At 45.1% G+C, this 24,711-nt stretch overlaps 1 protein-coding gene across 2 annotated transcripts in view; it reads right to left on the bottom strand.

Moving 5' to 3' along the window:
- The window catches only part of LOC137383988 (putative helicase MOV-10), an 83,348-nt gene that overhangs the window by 7,901 nt on the left and 50,736 nt on the right, over positions 1–24,711 (bottom strand). For both annotated transcript variants that reach the window (XM_068057500.1, XM_068057502.1), the window contains 7 exons: positions 24,087–24,190; positions 21,721–21,818; positions 16,488–16,607; positions 6,964–7,072; positions 4,988–5,105; positions 3,079–3,270; positions 1,865–1,939 (listed from right to left, as the gene is read on the bottom strand). In XM_068057500.1, coding sequence (XP_067913601.1) covers positions 1,865–1,939; positions 3,079–3,270; positions 4,988–5,105; positions 6,964–7,072; positions 16,488–16,607; positions 21,721–21,818; positions 24,087–24,190 — 816 coding nt within the window. The remainder of the gene's footprint in view (positions 1–1,864; positions 1,940–3,078; positions 3,271–4,987; positions 5,106–6,963; positions 7,073–16,487; positions 16,608–21,720; positions 21,819–24,086; positions 24,191–24,711) is intronic.

Below are 24,711 nucleotides of genomic sequence, written 5' to 3'. Positions count from 1 at the left end.
TGCACAAACTCAGTGCCCACCATTCACACTGTCCCTGCACAAACTCAGTGCCCACCATTCACACTGTCCCTGCACAAACTCAGTGCCCACCATTCACACTGTCCCTGCACAAACTCAGTGCCTACCATTCACACTGTCCCTGCACAAACTCAGTGCCCACCATTCACACTGTCCCTGCACAAACTCAGTGCCCACTACTCACACTGTCCTTGCACAAACTCAGTGTCCACCACTCACACTGTCCCTGCACAAACTCAGTGCCCACCATTCACACTGTCCCTGCACAAACTCAGTGCCCACCACTCACACTGTCCCTGCACAAACTCAGTGCCCACCATTCACACTGTCCCTGCACAAACTCAGTGCCCACCACTCACTGTCTCTGCACAAACTCAGTGCCCACCATTCACACTGTCCCTGCACAAACTCAGTGTTCACCACTCACACTGTCCCTGCACAAACTCAGTGTTCACCACTCACACTGTCCCTGCACAAACTCAGTGCCCACCACTCACACTGTCCCTGCACAAACTCAGTGCCCACCATTCACACTGTCCCTGCACAAACACAGTGTCCACCACTCACACTGTCCCTGCACAAACTCAGTGTCCACCACTCACACTGTCCCTGCACAAACTCAGTGCCCACCATTCACACTGTCCCTGCACAAACTCAGTGCCCACTACTCACACTGTCCCTGCTCATTGCTGCCAGTTGCCTACATCAGGTGAGTCGCATTCACCATTTGCCATCACCTCAGGCACCAATTACAAAAGCATCACTAAAAACATATTAATCTCACTGGTCACTTTTGGCAGTTCAATAAAATGTAAAAAGCCTCTGCTGATTTCAGACCAAAGTTGGGTCTTCGATAGGTATCATTCAGCTCATTTGTGATTACCCGAGTGATCAGATTCTCGGTGCAACTGCCAACAATTAGGAGAGGCCATTACGGAATGAGAGTTTCCTTTTTTTAAAAAAATGTTGGTTACTTTGTTTTTTGGCTTTTGAGTCCACCATGTATGACAGCAAATTGCGTTAGCACCAACACACTCGCTACAAGTGGTGGAGACTGACTTTTCCTGGGTTGACCACATTTTAAACTCTCTGGTAAATCTGAACTGGGGCCCTCAGGTACTCCACTCAGGTGAGTATATCATAATCTTTGGAAGCTATGATATTAATGAGCATTAAGCCTTGTGTGTTATGCTTCATTCTCGTCAACATATTCATAATTGTGGCTTATTAGGCAGCATGCTATCCTCTGAATCAGAAGGAGATGACTTCAAACCCCACTCCAGAGACTGAGTACTTTATCCAGGCTGACACTCCCTGTGCAGTACTCCCACAGTGCTGCACTGTCAGAGGTGCTGTCTTTTGGATGAGATGCTAAACCGAGGCCCCGCCTGCCTTCTCAGGAGGACATAAAAGATCCCAAGGCACTACATCAAGGAACAGCAGGGAGTTCTCCCTGGTGGCCTGGTCAATATTTATCCCTCAACCAACATCACATCATTAAAACAGACTGTCTGGTCATTATGGCACTGCTGCTTGTGGGATCCTGCTGTGCCCGAATTGGCTCCTACATTACAACAGTGACTGCACTTCAAAAGTTCTTCATTGGTTGTAAAGCGTGTGGGATGTCCTGAGGTTATACATAGACAAACTGGCCCTGAAATACCTCAGCTGGTAGTGATGCAGGAAAAAGATGAAAAGGGTTTAGTCTGTAACTGCTTGGATAAAGTGACTGACATTTGGAGAAGACCCAGTTTGCCCGTTTCAGATAATAAATAAAGAGGCAGCCGACCAGGGAAGGAACACAGCATTCCCAGCCATTTCAGGAACACACCCCAGCACTGCATACCTTCAACTCTTTGATCTCTTTCATGGCCATCAACTCCTTATCCACTCTGTTTATTGCTTTCCTGATCTTTTCCACCTGTATGGAGGGACAGAAATCTGGTTTAAAACAGAGCGCCATCTAGTGTGCTTGCAACAAACAGCTGAAGGTCAGAGGAAGAGGCCATTCAGCCCCTCAGGCCTGTCCCATCATTCAATTAGATGGTGGCCAATCTGTATCTTAACTGCATTTACCCGCCTTAATTCAGTAGCACTTAATACCCTTTTTGCCCAACAAGTATCCATCAGACGAGCTCTTGGTGATGAATTAGCAGATCCTGTCCAGGGTATGGGGGCTACACAGCATTCCGTCGGCAGAGAGGGAAAAATTAGCTAGAAACCTCTCTCCTGATTGCCGTGCAGTCATGTGATTATCTCTGCGCCCATCTCCTTTAATCCTCTATTTCCCCCTCACCATTGCTCCAAACTCTCGTCTCCTGCATCTTGACCCCGCGCTCCCTCACTTCACCATATCTCAGCAACCGTGTCTTCAGCTGCCTAGGGTCCGCACTACAGATGTCCCCTCCCTAAATCCCTTCACCTCTCCACCTCCTCCTTGAAGCCCACCTCTTTTACCCAACGTTTAGATACCCCTTCTCTTCGCTTGCTTTGGCCTTCATTTTTGTGATTACATCTCTGACCTTCTATGCAATGCTTTTTTTGACATTAAGGTTGCTTTAGGGTAATTGGCAAAACAGCTAGAGAGAAGGCAAGGACACTTTAAAAAAAAAACACAGTGACTTATGATCTGGAATGCGCTGCCTGAAAGGGCAGTGGAAGCAGATTCAATAGTAACTTTCAAAAGGGAATTGGATAAATATCTGAAAAGGAAATAAGTTACAGGGCTATGGGGAAAGAGCAGGGGGGAATGAGACTAATATACAGCCACGCCAAACTTGGGTTGTAAAAGTCTGTGGGGGTGACAGGAGAAAAGGGAAAAGGTGGAGAAAGATGACAACCCTGAGGTTAGAGACGAGTTAGAATTGGAGAGTGCACGATGATTCTCAATTTCAATGAAACAAACATGTGGCGGATGGTACAAGGACAAGGCAGACACCGGGTGGGCTGTGGCAGAGATCGATTGAAGACCAGAGGGCGAGAAGGGATCATTCGAGCCTTTTCATGGATATTCTCCAGAATTTATTAATAAACATTCTATCAAGGGTGAAAATTCCAAACCTGCTTCCTGTAAGGAGCAATCACCCCAATTTCCTTAGGTGAAATCTTGGCAATGCCTTTCTTCCCCTGGTTGGTCAGCAGCTGCTTGAGGTAGGACAACACTACATCAATCTCTTCAACATTAAAGAAGGATGGACTCTTCTCCTCCCTCTGATCTTCTCCCAGAACTCCATGAAAGATGAGTGGAAAATCCTGGAATTCCAAAACATTCTACATCAGGATCCACTGAAAACCAGCTTGATGCATACAGATCGAGGTCAGTTAGTACTCCCCACAGCTAGTGACCAGTTCCCACCTCTTCCCCCAATATGACCAGCTTTCTCCTCTCCTCCTGAGGGCACTGACTCACATCTTGGAGAACATTTTTTTTTTTTAATCATTCATTCTCGGGATGTGGTATCTCTGGCAAGGCCAGAATTTATTACCCTTCCTGAGTTGCCCCTTGCGAAAGTGGTAGTGAGCCACCTTCTTGAACCGCTGCAGTTGATGTAGGGTAGGTACACCCACAGTGCTGTTAGGAAGGGAGTTCCAGGATTTGGACCCAGTGACTGTGAATGACGATATAGTTCCAAGTCAGGATGGTGTGTGGCTTGGAGGGGAGCGAGTTTTACAGAATATTAGATGCCCTGCGACACTCCACTCACCGTCAACAAGAAATTTGACAGTTTGGGAAATGGCGAGAAGAACAACAGGGTAAGAGAAACACACAAACCACAGCAAATCCTCACCACCCAACATTCACTTGGACACTAGTCACTGAATGGTGATTAGGAGCAACAGTTTTTGGTCAATATCCCCTCCCTAATCCAGGGGTGAGGAGCTCACAGTCTGGGATCATCCTGCTCAGAGTTAGGCGGCTACTGACTGAAGAAAGTTGACCAGAGGCCGGCTTTCTGTTTAAAAGGTTGACACCAGAATGGATAGATTATAATTATTGGGACAGATTGAACAGGCTGGGGCTCTTTTCTCGAAAGACAAGGCTGGGGAATGATCTAATGAAGACTTTTAAAATTATACAAGGTTTGATAGGTTAGACATAGAGATGTTTCCATTTGAGCACCGGACCAGAACTTTGACCCATAAATAGAAGATAGTCACTCAGAAATCCGATAGGGAATTCAGGAAAAACATCTTTACCCAGAGAGTGGTACAAATGTGGAACTTACTACCACAGGGAGTAGTTGAGATGAATAGTATAGATGCATTTTAGGGGAAGCTAGACAAACACAAGCAAGAAAGGAGGAGGTGGTTATGCTGATTGAGATTAAGAGGGATGGGAGGAGGCTCATGTGTAGCATAAACACCAGCAGAATGGTTTGTTTCTCTGTTGTACATTCTATGTAAAAATAATTAGAGACTGATGAGTGGGAACAAGACCCATTGCACAGAATGCCAAGTTTAGAAAAAATAAGCAGGAAATAATACTTAACCAGGTATCACTGAGACACCACAGCTCACCTTTCAAAAGCTTGCAGATTGCAGGGGAAGGGAAGACGATAGCAAAGAACTCCATCATTTTCTTGTCCTGGGAAAGCACGAGTCCAGGTTTTAACAAAGACAATGCAGAAAGGGGAGAGTGGGCAGTTCAGATGAGCAAGGACCATAAAGAGCATGCAAGAGGACGAGAGAGCGCAAGAGTGAGACTTGCAGAGGCAACAGGAAGAGCACACCCATAGGACTAGAGGTGAGATGATATTCATCCAGGAGAGTCTCTCTCTCACGTCCTGTTGGGGAGAGCAAAGGGCACTAGAGGAGCCACTCAGCATACAGCAGAGAATTTGAACATCGACAACCTGGGGGAACATCCTGCAGAACTGGTGTATTGAGAGAAGCTCCAGACTTTCCCAGTGGGTGACAAATGTTACTGGTAACCAAAATTCAGGAAAATGTTTCCACCTGCCAAACTTACCTTCTTTGGTAAATGTTGCCACTGGCAGTAAGACTGGCTGAGTAGTGGATCTGCATACGCCTGAAGCTCATTATCGTAGAACAATTCATTGGGAATCTCCAGGATAGTGGGATGCGACCTAACAAACACAGCAACTTCAGACAACTTCAAATAGCCAAACTTATGGTCAATAAGAGTTTCCTATTTAAATACGAAGTATTTCGTACAGGCTATTCAGCCCAACAGGTCCATGGTAGCGTCAAGGCTCCGCACAGGCCTTCTCCCAGACCTCTTCATCTCTCGCCATCAACACAGCTATGCTATCCAATGACAGTTGTCACTGACTGATATACATCCTGAACATGTGCTATGAACAATTCTAGGTTACAATCAGATCAGCCATGATCTTAGTGAATGACAGAGCAGGTTCGAGGGGCCGAGTGGCCTACTCCTGCTCTGAACTCGTATGTTCATTTGTATGTTCGTATGCAACGCTGTGGTTGGGCAAGTCCCATTGTTCAGGGAGGTAAAAGTTATTCAAGGAGATTCCACTTTCTTCCCAGGAGATCAGGTAGAACAAACTATCAACCCACGAGTGCCAGCTCAGATATTCAAGGACTTGGGGAGTTGCTTCATCTCATCCTACCCCTCTTCTTAAACTCAAGAGGATTAACTTTCCCCACATAAAGAAATCTCCTAATTCCAAGCTTGGATAACCAAAGGAGGTAGGTAGTCATTGGACCAAAAGCTCCATTATGTTGCTCAATGTTCATATCTCAGACTCCTCCAACTTTGCGACTAGGCTGTGGCTGGAACTTATGTTGGACATGTGCCCCAACAAAGACACCATCTCCCAATGGTCCATTTCTCCCAAGGCAGCACAGGCACAACCAGACCATAGCCCAGTTATACATCTACTATTCTTTCTGGCCAATGGCACCTCACCTCCTGTCCCCGAGACAATCTAAACCTCACCCCACCTTCCGCTCAACTCTCATTCTTCTTACAGCAGGTAGCATCATCTCTCAAAAGCCAACAGGCAGATTTGTTAGTGTGGCTTTTGTACATACAATCTTGAAAAATGCAGCTTGGTTGGTCAAAGTTAATTGGGTTGGGGAAAAGAGCACTGCTGTCCTGTTCAGAAGAAACATCAAGTTTGACCTTGTATTACTTTAGCTTGCGGTTTCTTTTTGTTAAATTGTAATATTAGTAAAGTATTCAATAACTTTTCTTTAAGTATTCAGTCAAAACAGTGGAAGTAAATTATTTAATTTCAGCTGCAAACCTTACTTTCTCTAAAAGGTTCTGATAGTCCATCACATGACCAATCACTTCCTGAGGATCTTGACAATTGACAAAACCGCTTATCCAATGGCAGAGAAAGATTATCCAGTGAGTCACAGCCATACAAAGCAAGATAGGCTCAGGCGCTGAGTTAACGGCCCCAAACCTCTTGTATGCATTAGGACAGAGGTAGGTGTGTGTCTGTGTGAGTGACGGAGAGAGAGAGAGTGATGCCCACCATGGCCCAATGCCCTACTGAAACATATAAAGAACACCTCACTCTGGTGAGAAAATGGAGAGCTCTCAGTATCTATGTTAATATACCCAGCAGCACGCAGCACCTCCTGACCAGGAAGGGACAAGTTAGGATGGAATAGGGTCGACAGAAAGGGCAAAAAAGGTGCTGGGAGACTGTTGGGGGAGGGGGAGATGCAGGGAGGGAAAGAAACAGGATCAGTCTCGACTGTGATGCACACTATAGTCAAATAGTATATGAGAAAACCCAAAAGCAAGGTTCATAACTAAAATATTGATCACTTGGGTGAAGCAACAGAGGACAACTGACGCCTTGTTGGAATCAAACCCAAGCAGAGGCGGGAAAGTGATGGTTAAAAGTCCCCAACACAGGTAGCAATGAAGTTGGACCATCATTCTATCAGGCCCATTGACCTCACCAGATACATATTCCCAGCTTGGGCTCTCATGGAACTCACCTGTAATTGCGGAGAAGCTTTGTTACAAAATGTTGGTTGTAGGTGCCAGTTTCTGAGTTCTTCTGGTAAAGCGTGTTCCCATTCATTAATCTTTCCAGCAAAGACAAGTCTGAAACAGATCATGAATTAATGAATCTTCACCTATGCATGACCAGCAGGCTTCCCTCCAAACTGAAGAGCATGGGTTGAAAAAGCAGAATTACATTCAGAGTTTAAAAATGGCTTCATTTTTCACCGAGGACTTCTGCCCTATTTTAAAATTCTCATCCTCATTCAAATCCCTCTATGGCCTCACCTCTCCCTACTGCTCAACCCTCTGAGAGCTCTGCACTCCTCCAATTCTGGCTTTTTGAGGATATCCGATTTTGATCGCTTAACCATTGGCTGCCTGGGTCCCAAAGCTTTGGAATTCCCTCCTAGAAACATAGAAAATAGGAGCAGGAATTGGCCATTCGGCCCTTCGAGCCTGCTCCGCCATTCATTATGATCATGGCTGATCATCCAACTCAGTAACCTGTTCCTGCTTTCCCTCCATATCCTTTGTTCCCTTTAAACCCAAGAGCTATATCTAACTCCTTCTTGAAAACATACAATGTTTTGGCCTCAACTGCTTTCTGTGGTAGTGAATTCCACAGGCTCACCACTCTCTGGGTGAAGAAATTTCTCCTCATCTCAGTCCTGAAAGGTTTACCCCGTATCCTTAGACTATGACCCCTGGTTCTGGACTCCCCCACCATCGGGAACATCCTTCCTGCATCTACCCTGTCAAGTCCTGTTAGAATTTTAAAGGTTTCTATGAGATCCCCCCTCACTCTTCTGAACTCCAGCGAATATAATCCTAACCGAATCAATCTCTTCTCATATGTCAGTCCCGCCATTGCAGGAAGTCTGGTAAACCTTTGCTGCACTCCCTCTATAGCAAGAACATCCTTCCTCAGATAAGGAGACCAAAACTGCACACAATATTCCAGGTGTGGCCTCACCAAGGCCCTGTATAATTGCAGCAAGACATCCCTGCTCCTGTACTCGAATCCTCTCGCTATGAAGGCCAATATACCATTTGCCTTTTTTTAACCGCCTGTTGCACCTGCATGCTTACCTTCAGCGACTGGTGTACGAGAACACCCAGGTCTCGTTGCATATTCACCTCTCAGTTTATAGCTGTTCAGATAATAATCTGCCTTCCTGTTTTTGCTACCTAAGTGGATAACCTCACACTTATCCACATTATACTGCATCTGCCATGCATTAGCCCACTCACTCAACTTGTCCAAATCACCCTGAAGCCTCTCTGCATCCTCCTCACAACTCACCCTCCCACCCAGTTTTGTGTCATCTGCAAATTTGGAGATATTACATTTAGTTCCCTCATCTAAATCATGAATATATATTGTGAATAGCTGGGGTCCTAGCACCGATCCCTGCGGTACCCCACTAGTCACTGCCTGCCATTTGGAAAAAGACCCGTTTATTCCTACTCTTCGTTTCCTGTCTGCCAACCAATTTTCTATCCATCGCAATACACTACCCCCAATCCCATGCGCTTTAATTTTACATGCTAATCTCTTATGTGGGACTTTGTCGAAAGTCTTCTGAAAGTCCAAATAAACCCCATCCACTGGCTCCCCCTCATCAACTCTACTAGTTACATCCTCGAAGAATTCTAGTAGATTTGTCAAGCATGATTTCCTTTTTGTAAATCCATGCTGACTCTGTCCGATTCTACCACTGTTCTCTAAGTGCTCTGCTATAAAATCTTTGATAAAGGACTCTAGAATTTTCCCCACTACCGAAGTCAGGCTGACTGGTCTATAATTCCCTGTTTTCTCTCTACCTCCTTTTTTAAATAGTGGGGTTACATTAGCTACCCTCCAATCTGTCGGAACTGTTCCAATGCATCCACTATTTCTTGGGCCACTTCCTGAAGTACTCTGGGATGTAGATTATCAGGCCCTGGGGATTTATCGGCCTTCAATCCCATCAATTTCCCCAACATTATTTCTCTACTAATACTGATTTCCTTCAGTTCCTCCCTCTCACTAAGTCCTGTGTTACCCAACATTTCTGGTATGTTATTTGTGTCCTCCTTTGTGAAGACAGAACCAAAGTATGCATTTAGTTGGTCAGCCATTTCTTTGTTCCCCAAATAAATCCCCCTGTTTCTGACTTTAAGGGACCTACATTTGTCTTCACCAATCTTTTTCTCCTGAAACCTTTCCGCCTCTCAACATCCCATAGGAACATAGAAACATATGAAATAGGGTTAGGAGTAGGCCATTCGGTCCCTCGAGGCTGTTCCACCATTCAACTAGATCATGGCTGATCTTCTATCTCAATGCCATTTTCCCACACTATCCCCATATCCCTTGATAACTTTAATATTTAGAAATCTATCAGTCTCCGTCTTGAACATACTCAATGACTGAGCATCCACATTCCGCTGGGGTGGAGAACTCCAAAGATTCACCACTTTCAGTGAAAAAATTCCTCATCTCAGTCCTAAATGGCCTACCCCTTATTCTGTGACTGTGTCCATAGAGAGATACAGCACTGAAACAGGCCCTTCAGCCCACCAAGTCTGTGCCGACCAACAGCCACCCATTTATACTAATCCTACATTAATCCCATATTCCCTACCACATCCCCACCATTCTCCTACCACCTACCTACACTAGAGGCAATTTACAATGGCCAATTTACCTATCAACCTGCAGGTCTTTGGCTGTGGGAGGAAACCAGAGCACCCGACAAAAACCCACACGGTCACCGAGAGAACTTGCAAACTCTTCACAGGCAGTACCTAGAACCGAACCCGGGTCGCTGGAGCTGTGAGGCTGCGGTGCTAGCCACTGTGCCGCCCCTGGTTCTAGAACCGCTCCCCGCCCCCAACCAGGGGTAACATCCTTCCTGCATCTACCCTGTCACGCCCTGTAAGAATATTGTAAGTTTCAATGAGATCACCTCTCATTCTTCTAAACTTTGGAGAATACAGGACCAGTCTCCTCAATCTCTCCTCATAGGACAATCCCGCCATCCCAGGAATCAGCCTGGTGAATCTTCGTTGCACTCCCTCTTTAGCAAGTATATCCTTCCTCAAGTTAGGGGACCAAAACTGTACACAAGACTCCAGGTGCAGTCTCACCAAGACTCTATATAATTGCAGCAAGATTTCTTTAGTCCTGTACTCAAATCCTCTTGCAATAAAGGCCAACATACCATCTGCTTTCCCAATTGCTCGCTTATAAACAAGGACACCCAGGTCCCTTTGGACATCAATACTTCCCAATCTCTCACCATTTAAGAAATACTCTGCATTTTTGTTTTTCCTACCAAGGTGGAAAACTTCACATTTTTCCAAATTGTATTCCATCTGCTATGTTCTTGCCCACTCACCGAGCCTGTCTAAATCCCCTTGAAGCCTCTTTGCTTCCTCCTCACAACTCACATCCCCACTTAGTTTTGTGCCATCAGCAAACTTGGAAATATTACAGTTGGTTCCCACATCCAAATCATTGATATAGATTGTGAATAGCTGGGACCCAAGCACTGAACCTTGCGGTACCCCACTAATCACAGCCTGTCAACCTGAGAATGACCCATTTATTCCTACTCTCTGTTTTCTGTCCATTAACCCCTTCTCAATCCATTACAGTATATTACCTCCAATCCCCTGTGCTCTCATTTTGTTTGCTAACCTCTTGTGTGGGACCTTAATGACAACCTTCTGAAAATCCAAATACACCACACCCACTGGTTCCCCCTTATATATTCTACTAGTTATATCCTCAAAAAACTCCAGGTTTGTTAAACATGATTTCCCTTTCATAAATCCATGTTGACTCTGCCCAATTCTGCCATTATTTTCTAAATGTCCAGTTATCACACCCTTTATAATAGATTCTCGTATTTTGCCTACTACTGATGTCAGGCTAACAGGTCTGTAGTTCCCAGTTTTCTCTCTCCCTCCTTTCTTAAATAGTGGGGTTACATTTGCCACCTTCCAATTTTCAGGAACTTGTTTAGAGATACAGCACTGAAACAGGCCCTTCAGCCCACAGAGTCTGTGCCGACCATCAACCACCCATTTTATACTAATTCTACACTAATTCCATATTCCTACCACATCCCCACCTGTCCCTATATTTCCCTACCACCTACCTATACTAGGGGCAATTCTGGAACTGTTCCAGAATCTATAGAATTCTGAAACATGATCACCAATGCGCCCACTACCTCTACAACCACCTCGTTCAGCACTCTGGGATGTAGATCATCAGGTCCAGGGGATTTATCAGCTTTCAGTCCCATTAGTTTCTCCAGTGCTACTTTTTACTAACACTAATTTCTTTCAGTTCCTTGTTCTCGCTAGTGCCTTGGTTCTCTAATATTTCTGGGAGTTTTTTTTGTATCTTCCTCCGTGAAGATGGACACGAAGCATTTGTTTATGTTCTCTTCCATTTCCTTATTCCCCATTATAAATTCCCCTGGCTCTTGTTTATAATGGGCCCACATTTATCTTTGCTAATCTTTTCCTTTTTACATACCGAGAGAAGATTTTACAGTCCGTTTTTATGCTTCTTGCTAGTTTAATCTCTCTCCTCCTTTAAGATGCTGCTTAAAATCTCTCTTTGGCCAAGATTGTGGTCACGTGTTTGCTGTCTCCTTTGGCTGAGTGTCAATTTCTACCTGTTATCATTCCTCTGAAGCACCTAATACATTAATAAAAATGCTGAATAAATGCCAGAGAACTTCTGCTTGTGACTGGCCACTAGGAGGTGCCAGTGAGCTGGGGCAATGTTCCTTGTCCTTGATCACAGAAGAGACAGTCAACCCAATGCAGAGAGCTGGATGGTCCTCACACAGCGGCAGAGAGTGAAATACATGGGTTAAATAAAGCTCTCCCAGCCCAGAGAGTCATCACAGCTCTCTTTCAACCATAGGCACACACCAGCACTGTGCTACTCAATGGACCCTCCTTGCTAAGCGCCTCAAAACAGTCAGCGCTTAAAAGGCAAAGCATTTGCACCGGTGAGTATAGAACTGGCAGGGTGTGCAGCTAAACTCACTATGTGTGCAATATGTCCAATATTTCAAAGGTACAAAGTACATACAGCACAGGAACAGGTGATGCAGTCCAACTACTCCGTGCCAGTGTTTAAGCTCCACAGGTGCCACCCTCCTCATCTCACCTTATCAGCAAGTCCTTCTATTCCTTCCTCCCTCAACCAGCTTCCCCTTAAATGTATCTATAGTATTGACCTCAACTACTCCTTGTTGTAGTGTGTTCCACATTCTCACCATTCTCTGGGTAAAGAAGTTTCTCCTGAATTCCCTACTGGATTTATTAGCGACCATCTTATATTTATGGCTTCTAGTTCTGTCTCAGCCAAAAGCGGAAACATCTTCTCTATGTCTACCCTTTCAAACCTTTTCCTAACCTTAAAGACCTCCATCAGGTCACCTCTCAGTCTTCTCTTTTCTAAAGAAAAAAAGAGGACCAGCCTGTTCAATCTTTCCCAATAGGTATAACTTCTCCATTCTGGTGTAATCCTAGTAAATATTTCTTTGAACCTCTCAGATAGCAGCAATCATGAGCCAGGAGTCCTGCTGATATCTCCCCTGCTCAGCTTGGGACGACTGGAAGATCCTCAATGCAAGTTGGTCAAAGTCTTCAATGAGGCAGAATCATCTCTGAGGGAGTGGAGTTTGGCAAAACAAGTCAGGAATCAGAAAGGGATCCAGCTAATTTTTTCAGTTGGACAGAAGTGTGGCAGGTGAAATTCAATACGAATGAACGCAAGGTATTAGACTGGAGAACAAGAAAGCAACAGGCGTCATTCCCATTTGATGAAGAATATCAAATCAGTCAGTGATGACGCTGAAAGAATTGTGGGAGTACTGCACAATGTACAAAAGCAAATAACTAGAAGGAAAAGCAATACTTGCATTTATATAGCCCCTTTCACAACCTCAGGGCATCCCAAAGGCATGTGCAGCCAATGAAGTATGTTTGAAGAATAGTCACTATTGTAATGTAGGAAAACGGAACAGCTAATGTGTGCACAGCAAGCTCCCACAAACGGCAACGTGAGTATGATCAGATAATTTTTTTTTTGAAAAGTGATGCTGGTTAAGGGACAAACACTGGCTAGGACACTGGGGAAAACCCCCCTGCTCTTCTTCAAAATAGTGTGTCCACCCAAGAGGGCAGAAAGGGCATAAGAAATAGGAGCAGGAGTAGGCCATTCGGCCCCTCAAGCCTGCTCCGCCATTCAACTAGATCACGATTGACCCGATCATGTCTCAACTCCACTTTCCTGCCTGCTCCCCATAACCCTCAACTCCCTTGTAGGTCAAGAATTTGTCCACCTCAGCCTTGAATATATTCAATGACCCAGCCTCCACTGCTCTCTGGATTAGGAAATTCCAAAGGTTAACGACCCTCAGAGAAGAAATTCCTCCTCATCGTCTTCATGCGAGACCCCTTATTCTGAATCTGTGCCCCTTTTTGTAGATTCCCCCATGAGGGGAAACATCCTCTCAGCATCTACCCGGTCAAGTCCCCTCAGAATCTTATGTTTCAATAAGATCACCTCTCATTCTTCTAAACTCCAATGAGTATAGGCTCAACCTTTCCTCAAAAGACAACCCCTTCATCCCAGAAATCAGCCCAGTGAACCTTCTCTGAACTTCCTCCAATGCAAGTATATCCCTCTTTAAGCAAGGAGACCAAAACTGTACACAGTACTCTAGGTGCAGTCACACCAATGCCCTGTACAGTTGTAGCAAGACTTCCTGACTTTTATACTCCACCCCCCCTTGCAATAAAGGACAATATTCCATTTGCCTTCGGTTTAATATCTCATCATAAGAACTAGGAGCAGGAGTAGGCCGTCCGGCCCCTCGAGTCTGCTCCGCCATTCAATAAGATCATGGCTGATCTTTTTGTGGACTCAGATCCACTTACCCGCGCTCTCACCGTATCCCTTAATTCCTTTATTGTTCAAAAAGATATCTACCTTAGCTTTAAAAACGTTTACTAAAGAAGCGTCAACTACTTCACTGGGCAAGGAATTCCATAGATTAACAACCCTCTGGGTGAAGAAGTTCCTTCTTAATTCAGTCCTAAATCTACTCCCTCTAATCTTGAGGCTATGCCCTCTTGTCCTAGCTTCACCTGCCAGTGGAAACATCCTCTCTACTTGTATCTTATCTATTCCCTTCATAATTTTATATGTTTCTATAAGATCTCCCCTCATTCTTCTGAATTCCAATGAATATAATCCCAATCTGCTCAGTCTCTCCTCATAAGCCAACCCCCTCAACTCCGGAATCAACCTGGTGAACCTCCTCTGCACTCTCTCCAGTGCCAGTACATCCTTTCTCAAGTAAGGAGACCAAAACTGCACACAGTACTCCAGGTGCGGCCTCACCAGTACCTTATACAGCTGCAACATAACCTCTCTGCTTTTAAACTCAATCCCTTTAGCAATGAGGACAAAATTCCATTTGCCTTCCTAATTACTTGCTGTACCTGCAGACCAACCTTCTGCGATTCATGCACAAGGACACCCAGGTCCCTCTGCATAGCAGCATGCTGTAACTTTTTACCATTCAAGTAATAATCCTTTTTACTGTTACTCCTACCGAAATGAATGACTTCACATTTATCAACATTGTATTCCATTTGCCAGACCTTTGCCCACTCACTCAATGTATCTATGTTCCTCTGCAAAGTTTCACAGTCATCTGCACACTTTGCTCTGCCACTCATCTTAGTGTCATCTGCAAACTTTGATACCCTACACGTGGTACCCAACTCCAAATCATCTATATAAATTGTAAATAATTGCGGTCCCAACACCGATCCCTGAGGCACACCACTAGTGACTGATTGCCAACCAGAATAACACTCATTTATCCCCACTCTCTGCTTCCTGTTAGTCAACCAATCCTCTATCCATGCTAATACTTTACCCCTAACGCCATGCATCCTTATCTTATGCAGCAGCCTCTTGTGCGGCACCTTGTCGAAGGCCTTTTGGAAATCTAGGTACACCACATCCACTGGGTCCCCATTGTCCACCTTGCTCGTAATGTCATCATAGAATTCCAAAAGATTTGTCAAGCATGACCTGCCCTTCATGAACCCATGCTGCGTCTGCCCAACGGGACAATTTCTATCGAGATGCCCTGCTATTTCTTCCTTGATAATAGACTCAAGCATCTTCCCCACTACAGAGGTTAAGCTAACCGGTCTATAATTCCCCATCTTTTGTCTACCTCCCTTTTTAAACAGTGGCGTCACATCTGCTGTTTTCCAATCTGCTGGGACTACCCCAGAGTCCAGCGAATTTTGGAAAATTACCGCCAGTGCACCTGCTATTTCTCCCTCCATCTCTGTTAGTACCCTGGGATGCATTCCATCAGGGCCAGGAGACTTATCAATCCTTAGCTCATCTGAAAGACGGCACCTCCGACAGTGCAACACTCCGTCAGTAGCGCACTAGGAGTATCAGTCTGTGGTCGAGCATCTGGGCTGGGGACCTGAACCCACAGCCTCTGTTTTTTGATGTTTGGAGGAGGGGAACGTTAGAGAGAGGACACTTATGCTGTACCAGGCCTTTATATTTTAATTCACAGTACACAGGAGTCCTTAGAGACTCTTCCACCTGCTCTCCAATGAACATTGTGTGACAATTCATTTTATCGTACAGTTTATTTATTTATTTATTTGGAGATACAGCACTGAAACAGGCCCTTCGGCCCACCGAGTCTGTGCCGACCATCAACCACCCATTTATACTAATCCTACATTAATCCCATATTCCTACCACATCCCCACCTTCCCTCAATTCCCCTACCACCTACCTATACTAGGGGCAATTTATAATGGCCAATTTACCTATCAACCTGCAAGTCTTTGGCTGTGGGAGGAAACCGGAGCACCCGGCGAAAACCCACGCGGTCATAGGAAGAATTTGCAAAGTCTGCACAGGCAGTACCCAGAATCGAACCCGGGTCGCTGGAGCTGCGAGGCTGTGGTGCTAACCACTGCACCACTTACCAGAGTCAAAATTTAAACAAGATTTTCTTATGAAAAGGCTACAGCCAGTGCCTCACGTTGGTTCAATGGGGAAGTGCATGATCTCATGCAGCCTAAGGTAGTTCCCAGGTCTCTTTCTTGGTTTTTGCTGTGCTAGCCTACAGTATGGTGTTCTAATGGTGACAGTACACCTGAGCTGGGGAGGGAGAAATACCAAGTCAGATCCCAGTCTAAGACTGCAGGCAGTGACACCTGCTCCAAAGTACAAATGTGGTCATTCTATTTAGGAAGCAATGAGATATGGACACGATGCCCCACATGGTACAATAGCACAATGTTCATTGTCTATACTTAAGCATGAAGAATAGGCACCTGGATAATTGACAGGAAACAGGGGACACAGCACAGCTAAGCGTCCACACCAATAGGGCAGCAAAAAGGGAAGAGAGAAAAAAAAACAGCACCAATCGATACTTACCCAATCCGTGCTTGATAGCGATTGGCGACCGCAGAACCGGTCCCAGCTGTTTTGGATCTCCGGCCAGGACCAACTGTCCACCATCCCTGTTGCATACGAGATCCATCGCATCCAGCAATCCTTGAATGGGAAACATGGGCTTCAATACACCAGAAGGTACAGTACGGGGGGGGGGTTAGATCCAGAGTAAAGCTCCCTCTGTGCCCATCAAACACTCCCAGGACAGGTACAGCATGGATTGGATACAGATAAATCTCCTTCTACACTGTCCCCATCAATTTATCAGCCACAATCTCAGAAGAGATTTCTCTACTGCACCAGTGAGACATAAGAAACTGGAGCAGGAGTAGGCCATTCAGCCCCTCTAGCCTGCTCCACAATTCAATAAGATCATGGCTGACACCCAACTTCAACTCCACCTACCTCCATTATCCCCGTATCCCTCGATTCCCCTGGTGTCCAAAAATCTATTGCACTGATCTTGAATTTACTAAATTGAGCATCCACACACCCCTGGGGCAAAGAATTCCAAAGCTTCCCAACCCTCTGAGTGAAGAAATTTCTCATCTCAGTCCTAAATGGATAACCCCTTATCCTGAGACTGTAACCCTTAGTTCTGGACTCCCCAACCAGGGAAAACAGCCCCTCTATATCTACCCTGTCAAGCCCTCTCAAAATCTTGTGTGTTTGAACAAGATCACCTCTCACCTAAACTCCAGAGTATAGAATCATAGAAAGTTTATGGCACAGGAAGAGGCCACTTGGCCCATCACGTCTGTGCTGGCTGAAAAACGATCCACCCATTCTAATCCCACCTTCCAGCATTTGGTCGGTAGTGCTGCAGATTACAGCACCTGAGGTGTATATCCTGACTCCTTTTGAATGAGTTGAGGGTTTCTGCCTCAACTACCCTTTCAGGCAGTGAGTTCCAAACCCCCGCCACCCTCGGGGTGAAAAGTTCTTTCCGCATCTCCCCTCTAATCTTTCTACCAATCACTTTAAACCTATGCCCCTTCGTCACTGACCTCTCTGCTAATGTGAATAGACCCTTCACCTCCACTCTATCCAGGAGCCTCAAAATTTTGTACATTTCAATCAGATCTCCCCTCAGCCTTCTCTGTTCCAAGGAGAACAACCCCAGTCTATCCAATCTTTCCTCATAGCGGCATTTTTCCAGTCCTGGCAACATCCTCGTAAATCTCCTCTGTACCCTCTCTGGTTCAATTATATCCTTTCTGTAATGAGGTGACCAGAACTGCACACAGTACTCAAGTTGTGGCCTAACCAATGAGTTATACAGTTCCAGCATAACCTCCCTGCTCTTATATTCTATACCTCGGCTAATAAAGGAAAGGATTCCATATGCCTTCTTAACCACCTTATCGACCTGTCCTGCTACCTTCAGGGATCTGTGGACATTCACGCCAAGGTCCCTCACTTCCTCTACACTTCTCAGTATTTTCCCGTTAATTGTTTATTCCTTTGCCTTGTTTGACCTCCCCAAATGCATCACCTCACACTTCTCCAAGCAGAATTGCATTTGCCACTTTTCTGCCTGTTGGAGAAATCCAGATTATGCCCAATTATTGAACAAATTCTCCGGACTCAGACCTTGAGAACAAACACTTTATTGCATGATATCATGGGTAGCACACCTTTCCTAAAGGCGGTCCAGCGCTACTCCAAAGAGCTACAGATCGCCGTGGACTTATATAGTATAACAGAGGCAGAGCTAAAAGTTTCACAATTAGATAAACACCCACAAGACAATCACAAGACCGCCTACGTGACGGTGCACCATGCAGAGTCCATTATGAGTAAAGCGTTATTTTCAACAATAACAAACTATAGTTCCTTAATTCAACACCCACTCCAGACACCATATCTGGCCGTAACGTCTGATTGTGGTTAGCTGCTCTGTCTACATCTTATGACAGTTGGTTAGATTAGCCACAAGCTGTGTCCTGTTTTGCTGCTTCTACAAAGTTACGTAACAATTAGCAAAGCTCAGCAAAACTTCTCCCATACTGCCCATCTGACCAGACCATCAATATCCTCCTCGCTATCTACCACACGGCCAATCTTTGTGTTGTCTGCAAACTTCGTGATCATGCAATCCACATTTATGTCCAAATTGTTAATAAACACCACAAAAAGCAGGGGACCCAGTACTGAGCCCTGCGGAACACCACTGGGAACAGCCCTCCAGTCGCAAAAACACCCGTCAACAATTACCCTTTGTTTTCTGCCACTGAGCCAATTTTGTATCCACCTTGCTGCATTTCCCTGGATCCCATGAGATTTTATTTTTTTAAAAACCAGTCTGCCATGTGGGACCTTTTCAAAAGCCTCACTAAAATCTATGTAGACCACATCAACTGCACTACCCGCATCTATCTTCGTTACTTCTTCAAGGGGGCGGCACGGTGGCGCAGTGGTTAGCACCGCAGCCTCACAGCTCCAGCGACCTGGGTTCAATTCTGGGTACTGCCTGTGTGGAATCTGCAAGTTCTCCCTGTGTCTGCGTGGGTTTCCTCCGGGTGCTCCGGTTTCCTCCCACATGCCAAAGACTTGCAGGTTGATAGGTAAATTGGCCATTATAAATTGCCCCTAGTATAGGTAGGTGGTAGGGAAATATAGGGACAGGTGGGGATGTGGTAGGGATATGGAATTAGTGTAGGATTAGTATAAATGGGTGGTTGATGGTCGGCACAGACTCGGTGGGCCGAAGGGCCTGTTTCAGTGCTGTATCTCTAAACTAAACTAAAATATTTGATCAAGTTGGTCAAACAAGATCTTCCCTTAACAAATCCATGCTGACTATCCTTGATTAACCTGTGCCTTTCTAAGTGACAGTTTATCCTCGCTCTCTCAGAATAGATTCCAATAATTTACTGAGGTTAGACTGACTGGCCTGTAATTATTCGGTCTATCCCTCGCTCCCTTTTTAAACAGAGGTACAACGATAGCAGTTCCCCAATCCTCCGGCACCACACCTGTATCCAGTGAGGACTGGAAAATGATGGTCAGACCTTCTGCTATTTCCTCTCTTGCTTCTTTTAACAGCCTAGGATACATTTCATCAGGCCCTGGTGATGTATCAACTTTCAAGAATACTGATCCCATTAATATGTCCTCTCTCCCTATGTTGATCACATCCAATACTTCACATCCCTCTTCCTTAACTACAATATCTGCATTGTTCCACCTCTTTTGTGAAGACAGACGCAAAGTATTCATTAAGAACAATACCAATATCTTCCGCCCCTACACATAGGTTACTTTTTGGTCTTTTATGGGCCCTACTCTCTCCTTAGTTATCCTCTTACTCTTAATGTATTGATAAAACATCTTTGGGTTCACCTTGATTTTGCTTGCCAATATTCTTTCATGCCCTCTCTTTGCTTTCCTAATGTCTTTTTTGATTTCATCCCTCCACTTTCTATACTCCTGTCAGTTTTCTGTAGTATTGAGTGGTCTGTGTCGGGCATAAGCTTTCCTTTTCTGCCTTATCTTACCCTGTAAGCTTCTTGACATCCATGGGGCTCTAGATTTGGCCGTCTCACCCTTTTTCTTTGTGGGAACATGTTTACTCTGAACCCCTTGAATCTCCCTTTGAATGCCTCCCACTGCTCTGACACTGATTTACATTCAAGTAGCTGTTTCCAGTCCACTTTTGCTAAATCACTCCTCAGTTTAGTAAAATTGGCCCACTCCATTCAATCTCTTCTCATAGGACAACCCTATCAGCAGAATCATTTTAATTGAACCTTCATCGTGTCCCCTTTAAGGCAAGTATATCCTTCTTTAGGTAAGGCGACCAAAACTGTACAAGTACTCCAGGTATGGTCTTAACAAAGCGTTGTGCAATTGCAGCAAGACTTCCTTATTCTTGTATGCCAATCCTCTTGCAATAAAGGCTAACACATTCTTTGCATGGTATAATAACATTCACAATGTTAGCTATCCTGAGCAAGATTGCCAATTCAATGCCGATTAATATTGAATGAGGGGTAATTATCTATTGTGCTGACACAAAAATACAACAAGCCCATCAAAACTCACGTTTCATTGGCTCCTTCAATGCAGGAGGAGGAGAGAGTCATGCTGGTCATTGGGCCAAAATTGAACCCAGGTCACAGAGGTGAAGGGTTAGCGCCTTACTTCCCCTCGCCTCGCCCTGGTTCTCTGTTCTACTTTGTAACTATCCCTCAGCACAGTCATTTCAAAATCATCCTTGCCATGAATTTTATATGTTCTGAGTAAGATAAAGGTCACTGGTACAGATGGTCACACCACATGATACAGAAGCGAGTTGTGACTGAAGCTGTGATTGTTCTCGGAGCAGAGAAGGTTAAGTGGTGAGTTAATAAAGGGATTCAAAATCATGAGGGGTTTTGATAGTTTCTCCTGATTTACTCGGTTTACAGTGGCAGGAGGGTTGGTAACCAGAGGACACAGATTTAAGATAATTGGCAAAAGAACCAGAGGGAGTTGAAGAAAATTTTTTTTTTCTTATACAGTGAATTGTTGTGACCTGGAATGCGCTGCCTGAAAGGGCAGTGGAAGCAGATTCAATCGGAACTTTCAGAAGAGAATTGGATAAATACTTGAAAAATCCCAGTTTTGCCAACCTATCCACGGAACTGTAACACCTCAACCTTAGACCGGGTCCAGTAAATCTCTATTTTATTGAGTCTAAAGTCTTTATGTCCCTCTCTAAATCGTGGTGCCCAGATTTAACCAGACAAGGCGTTGCAAACTGGTCGAGTCACCAAGAACCAAGTTCATTTAGATAGCAGCGGCTGCTTAAAACAAATTGGCAAAACAAAACTGGTGCAATTTAATACAATCTTACAACATAGGAGGAGGTCACCATTCGGTCCATCATGCCTGTGCTAGCTCTTGGAAAGAGCAGTTAATCACCTGCTCACTCCTTGTAGCCCTGCAAATTTCTGTTTCAAAAGGGAGTTAGATAAATATCTCAAAGTTACGAATGAATCTGCTTCCACCATCCATTCAGGTTGCACATTCCAGATCACAACTTTGCGTAAAAACAATTTTCATCATCCCCCAGCCTTTTTTGCCGATTATTTTAAATCCGTGTCCCCTGGTTACTGACCCTCCAGTCAGTGGAACCAGTTTTCTCCCTATCTACGCTACCAAAATCCCAAATAATTTGGAACGCAACAGGGAAAAGCAGCAGATTGACACATTAGCAACATAGTCTCACCTGCAATAGCAATGACACTCTCGGGCTCAACAGCATGCCCAGCCTCATCAATGAACACATGGGAAAAATGCCCGGAGGGGAAATTTGCAGAGGCCAACCTGTTTTAAAATATAAAATAAAGAGCGGTGAAATGTAATGCAATCCTTCACCCGTTCCACTCCCACGTGTTCAAACTTCCACATGCTGCATCTTTACAACTGTAGCTCATCACCAGATCAGTTCCTGTCAAAGCTCCACGTGTCAAACACAAAGCCTCCCCCAACGGTCGGTGCATCACTGGACAAGAATCGCTCAACGAGAGCGAGTGAACTGGGGATTATTTGCTTCTCACTCCAGAGGAGATGACAAAGTTAACATTCCAGGTCAGTGAACTTTCCACAGATGCTGCCAGGCCTACTGAGTATTTTCCAGCACTTTTTGTTTTTATAAAAAGCTCCATTACCTAGTTACCAACTCCATCACTCTCCATAGCAACTGTCTGTTCACAACCTTAGCGTCGTATCTGACCCAGAGTTCAGCTTCCGAGCACATATTCAGATCACCAGTAACATCGCCCGTCTGCTCCCCAGCCTCAGATCATCTGATGAAACCCTCATCCACGTCTTTGTTACCTCTAGACTTTACAATCCCAACTTTCCTGCCTGACCTCCCATCTTCCGTAAACTTGAGCTCATGTGAAACTCTGCTGTCGAAATCCTAATTCAGTCTAAACCCCCGTCTCCCATCTACGTCGGCTCCTAGGTCCAGCAACACCTCAATTTTAAAATTCGCATCCTCGTTTTCAAATCCCTCCCATGGCCTCGCCCCTCCGTATCGCTGGAACCTCCTCCAGGCCTACAACGGGGAGGTGGTGGCGTAGTGGTATTGTCACTGGACTAGTAACCCAGAGACCCAGGGTATTGCTCTGGGGGCATGGGTTCAAACCCCACCACAGCAGAAGGTGGAATTTGAATTCAATTAATAAATCTGGGGGAATTAAAAAGCTAGTCTAATGATGACCATGAAACCATTGTCAATTGTTGTAAAAACCCATCTGATTCACTAATGTCCTTTAGGGAAGGAAATCTGCTGTCCTTACCTGGTCTGGCCTACATGTGACTCCAGACCCACAGCAATGTGGTTGACTCTTACATGCCCTTGAAATGGCCTAGCAAGTATCTAACCGCTAGCACTGTGGATGTACCTACCCCACATGGACTGCAGCGGTTCAAGAAGGCAGCTCACCACCACCTTCTCAAGGGCAATTAGGGATGGGCAATAAATGCTGGCATGGCCAGTGACGCCAACATCCCATGAATGAATAACAAAAAAAAACCCTCCGAGATCTCGGCGCTCCTCCAATTCTGGACCCTTGCACATCTCTGATTTTAATCGCTCCATCATTGGCGACTGTGCCTTCAGCTGCCTGGGGCCCCAAAACCCTGGAATTCCCTCCCTAAACCCCTCTGCCTCTCTCCTCCTTTAAAACTCTCCTGAAAACCTACCACTTTGACCATGTTTTTGGTTACCTATCTCCCCGTGTGTCTTGGTGTCAAATTGCTTTTCGATAACGCTCCTGCGAAGCATGTCGGAATGTTTTACGTTAAAGCCGCTGCATAAATACAAATGGTTGTTTTTGATGAAATAACAACACCTGGAGAGTGGGATTAGACTGGGTCCGTTGTGTGGAGAGAAACACCAACTCAAGCTGCAAACACTCCCAGTTTTCCAGCACTCGGTAATATCCAGCAGAGTTTGGGCAGAGAGAGGGGGAGAGGACTCACGGTCGGCTCTTACTTCAGTCCACACCGGGCAGTGCGGCAGACAAACTCTCTGCAATGATTGTGAGACAGTCACTGCCGGTACTTTGTTGCTCTATGTTTCCTGGCACTCGCTGCAGGAGGGGGTTCAGTTTGAGAAACTACGATTACATAAGGTTTTAAAAATAAAATTCTTCTTGAAGCAGAGAAGGTTAAAGGGAGATTTAATGGAGATGTTCAAAATGTTGAGGGTTTTGAAAGAGTAAATAAGGAGAAACTGTTTCCAGTGGCAGGAGGGTCAGTGACCAGAGGACACAGATTTAAAGTAATTGGCAAAACATCCACAGAGGTAGATAAGGATTTTTTTTTTGGAACTCAAGTTATGATCTGAAATGCACTCCCTGAAAGGGCAGTGGAAACAGATACAATAATAATCTTCAAAAGGGAATTGGAGGAAGACATGAAAGGGTTAAATTTGCAGGGGTATGGGGAAAGAATAGGGGAGGGGGATAATTGGAAAGCTCTTTCAAAAGTGACGGCACAGGCTCAATGGGCCGAATGGCTTTCTTTCTGTGCTGGAAGGTTCTATAAAAGGTCAGCGCAGGTTACACTGTTTTCACTACCTACCTTCCAGCTGTTACCAGTGTGGTAGCAATGACACGATATCGCTTCAGTGTCTCTTTCGATGGGAACTCGTAAATCCCCTCGGACTCATTCCGGTTCGAGCACTCCTAATAGAGAGAAGAGTCCAATATTAGTTGGGAGTGCCATGTCCCAGCTGCAGCTCAGTTGGTAGCTCCCTCCCTTCTGAGCTGGGTGACATTTCCCTTTGTTACAACAGTGGCCACACTTCAAAAATACTTCACTGGCTTTAAAGCACTTTGGGGTGTCTCGAGGTTGTGAAAGGTGCTACAGAAATGCAAGTCTTTCTTATTTCTTTATAATGGGGAAGAGAGAGGGGCTGATAATACAACACATGATGATTTGCGGTCACAAGACCCTCTCTTGACTGGAAGATGATGGCAAGAAATGGGAGGCACAAGAGGAGGGGAGAGAATAACAAATCAGTGCCAAACTACGAATGGTGCAGATTAGATACAGATTAAAGCTCCCTCTACACTGTCCCCATCAAACACTCCCAGAGCAGGTACAGCACTTGGTTAGATACAGAGTAAAGCTCCCTCTACACTGTCCCCATCAAACACTCCCAGAGCAGGTACAGCACTGGGTTAGATACAGAGTAAAGCTCCCT

The sequence above is a fragment of the Heterodontus francisci genome, chromosome 25, assembly GCF_036365525.1.
Source record: "Heterodontus francisci isolate sHetFra1 chromosome 25, sHetFra1.hap1, whole genome shotgun sequence".
Lineage (NCBI taxonomy): Eukaryota > Metazoa > Chordata > Chondrichthyes > Heterodontiformes > Heterodontidae > Heterodontus > Heterodontus francisci.
The sequence above is the reverse complement of the archived record's forward strand: the minus strand, read 5'-3'. Positions and strand labels throughout refer to the sequence as shown.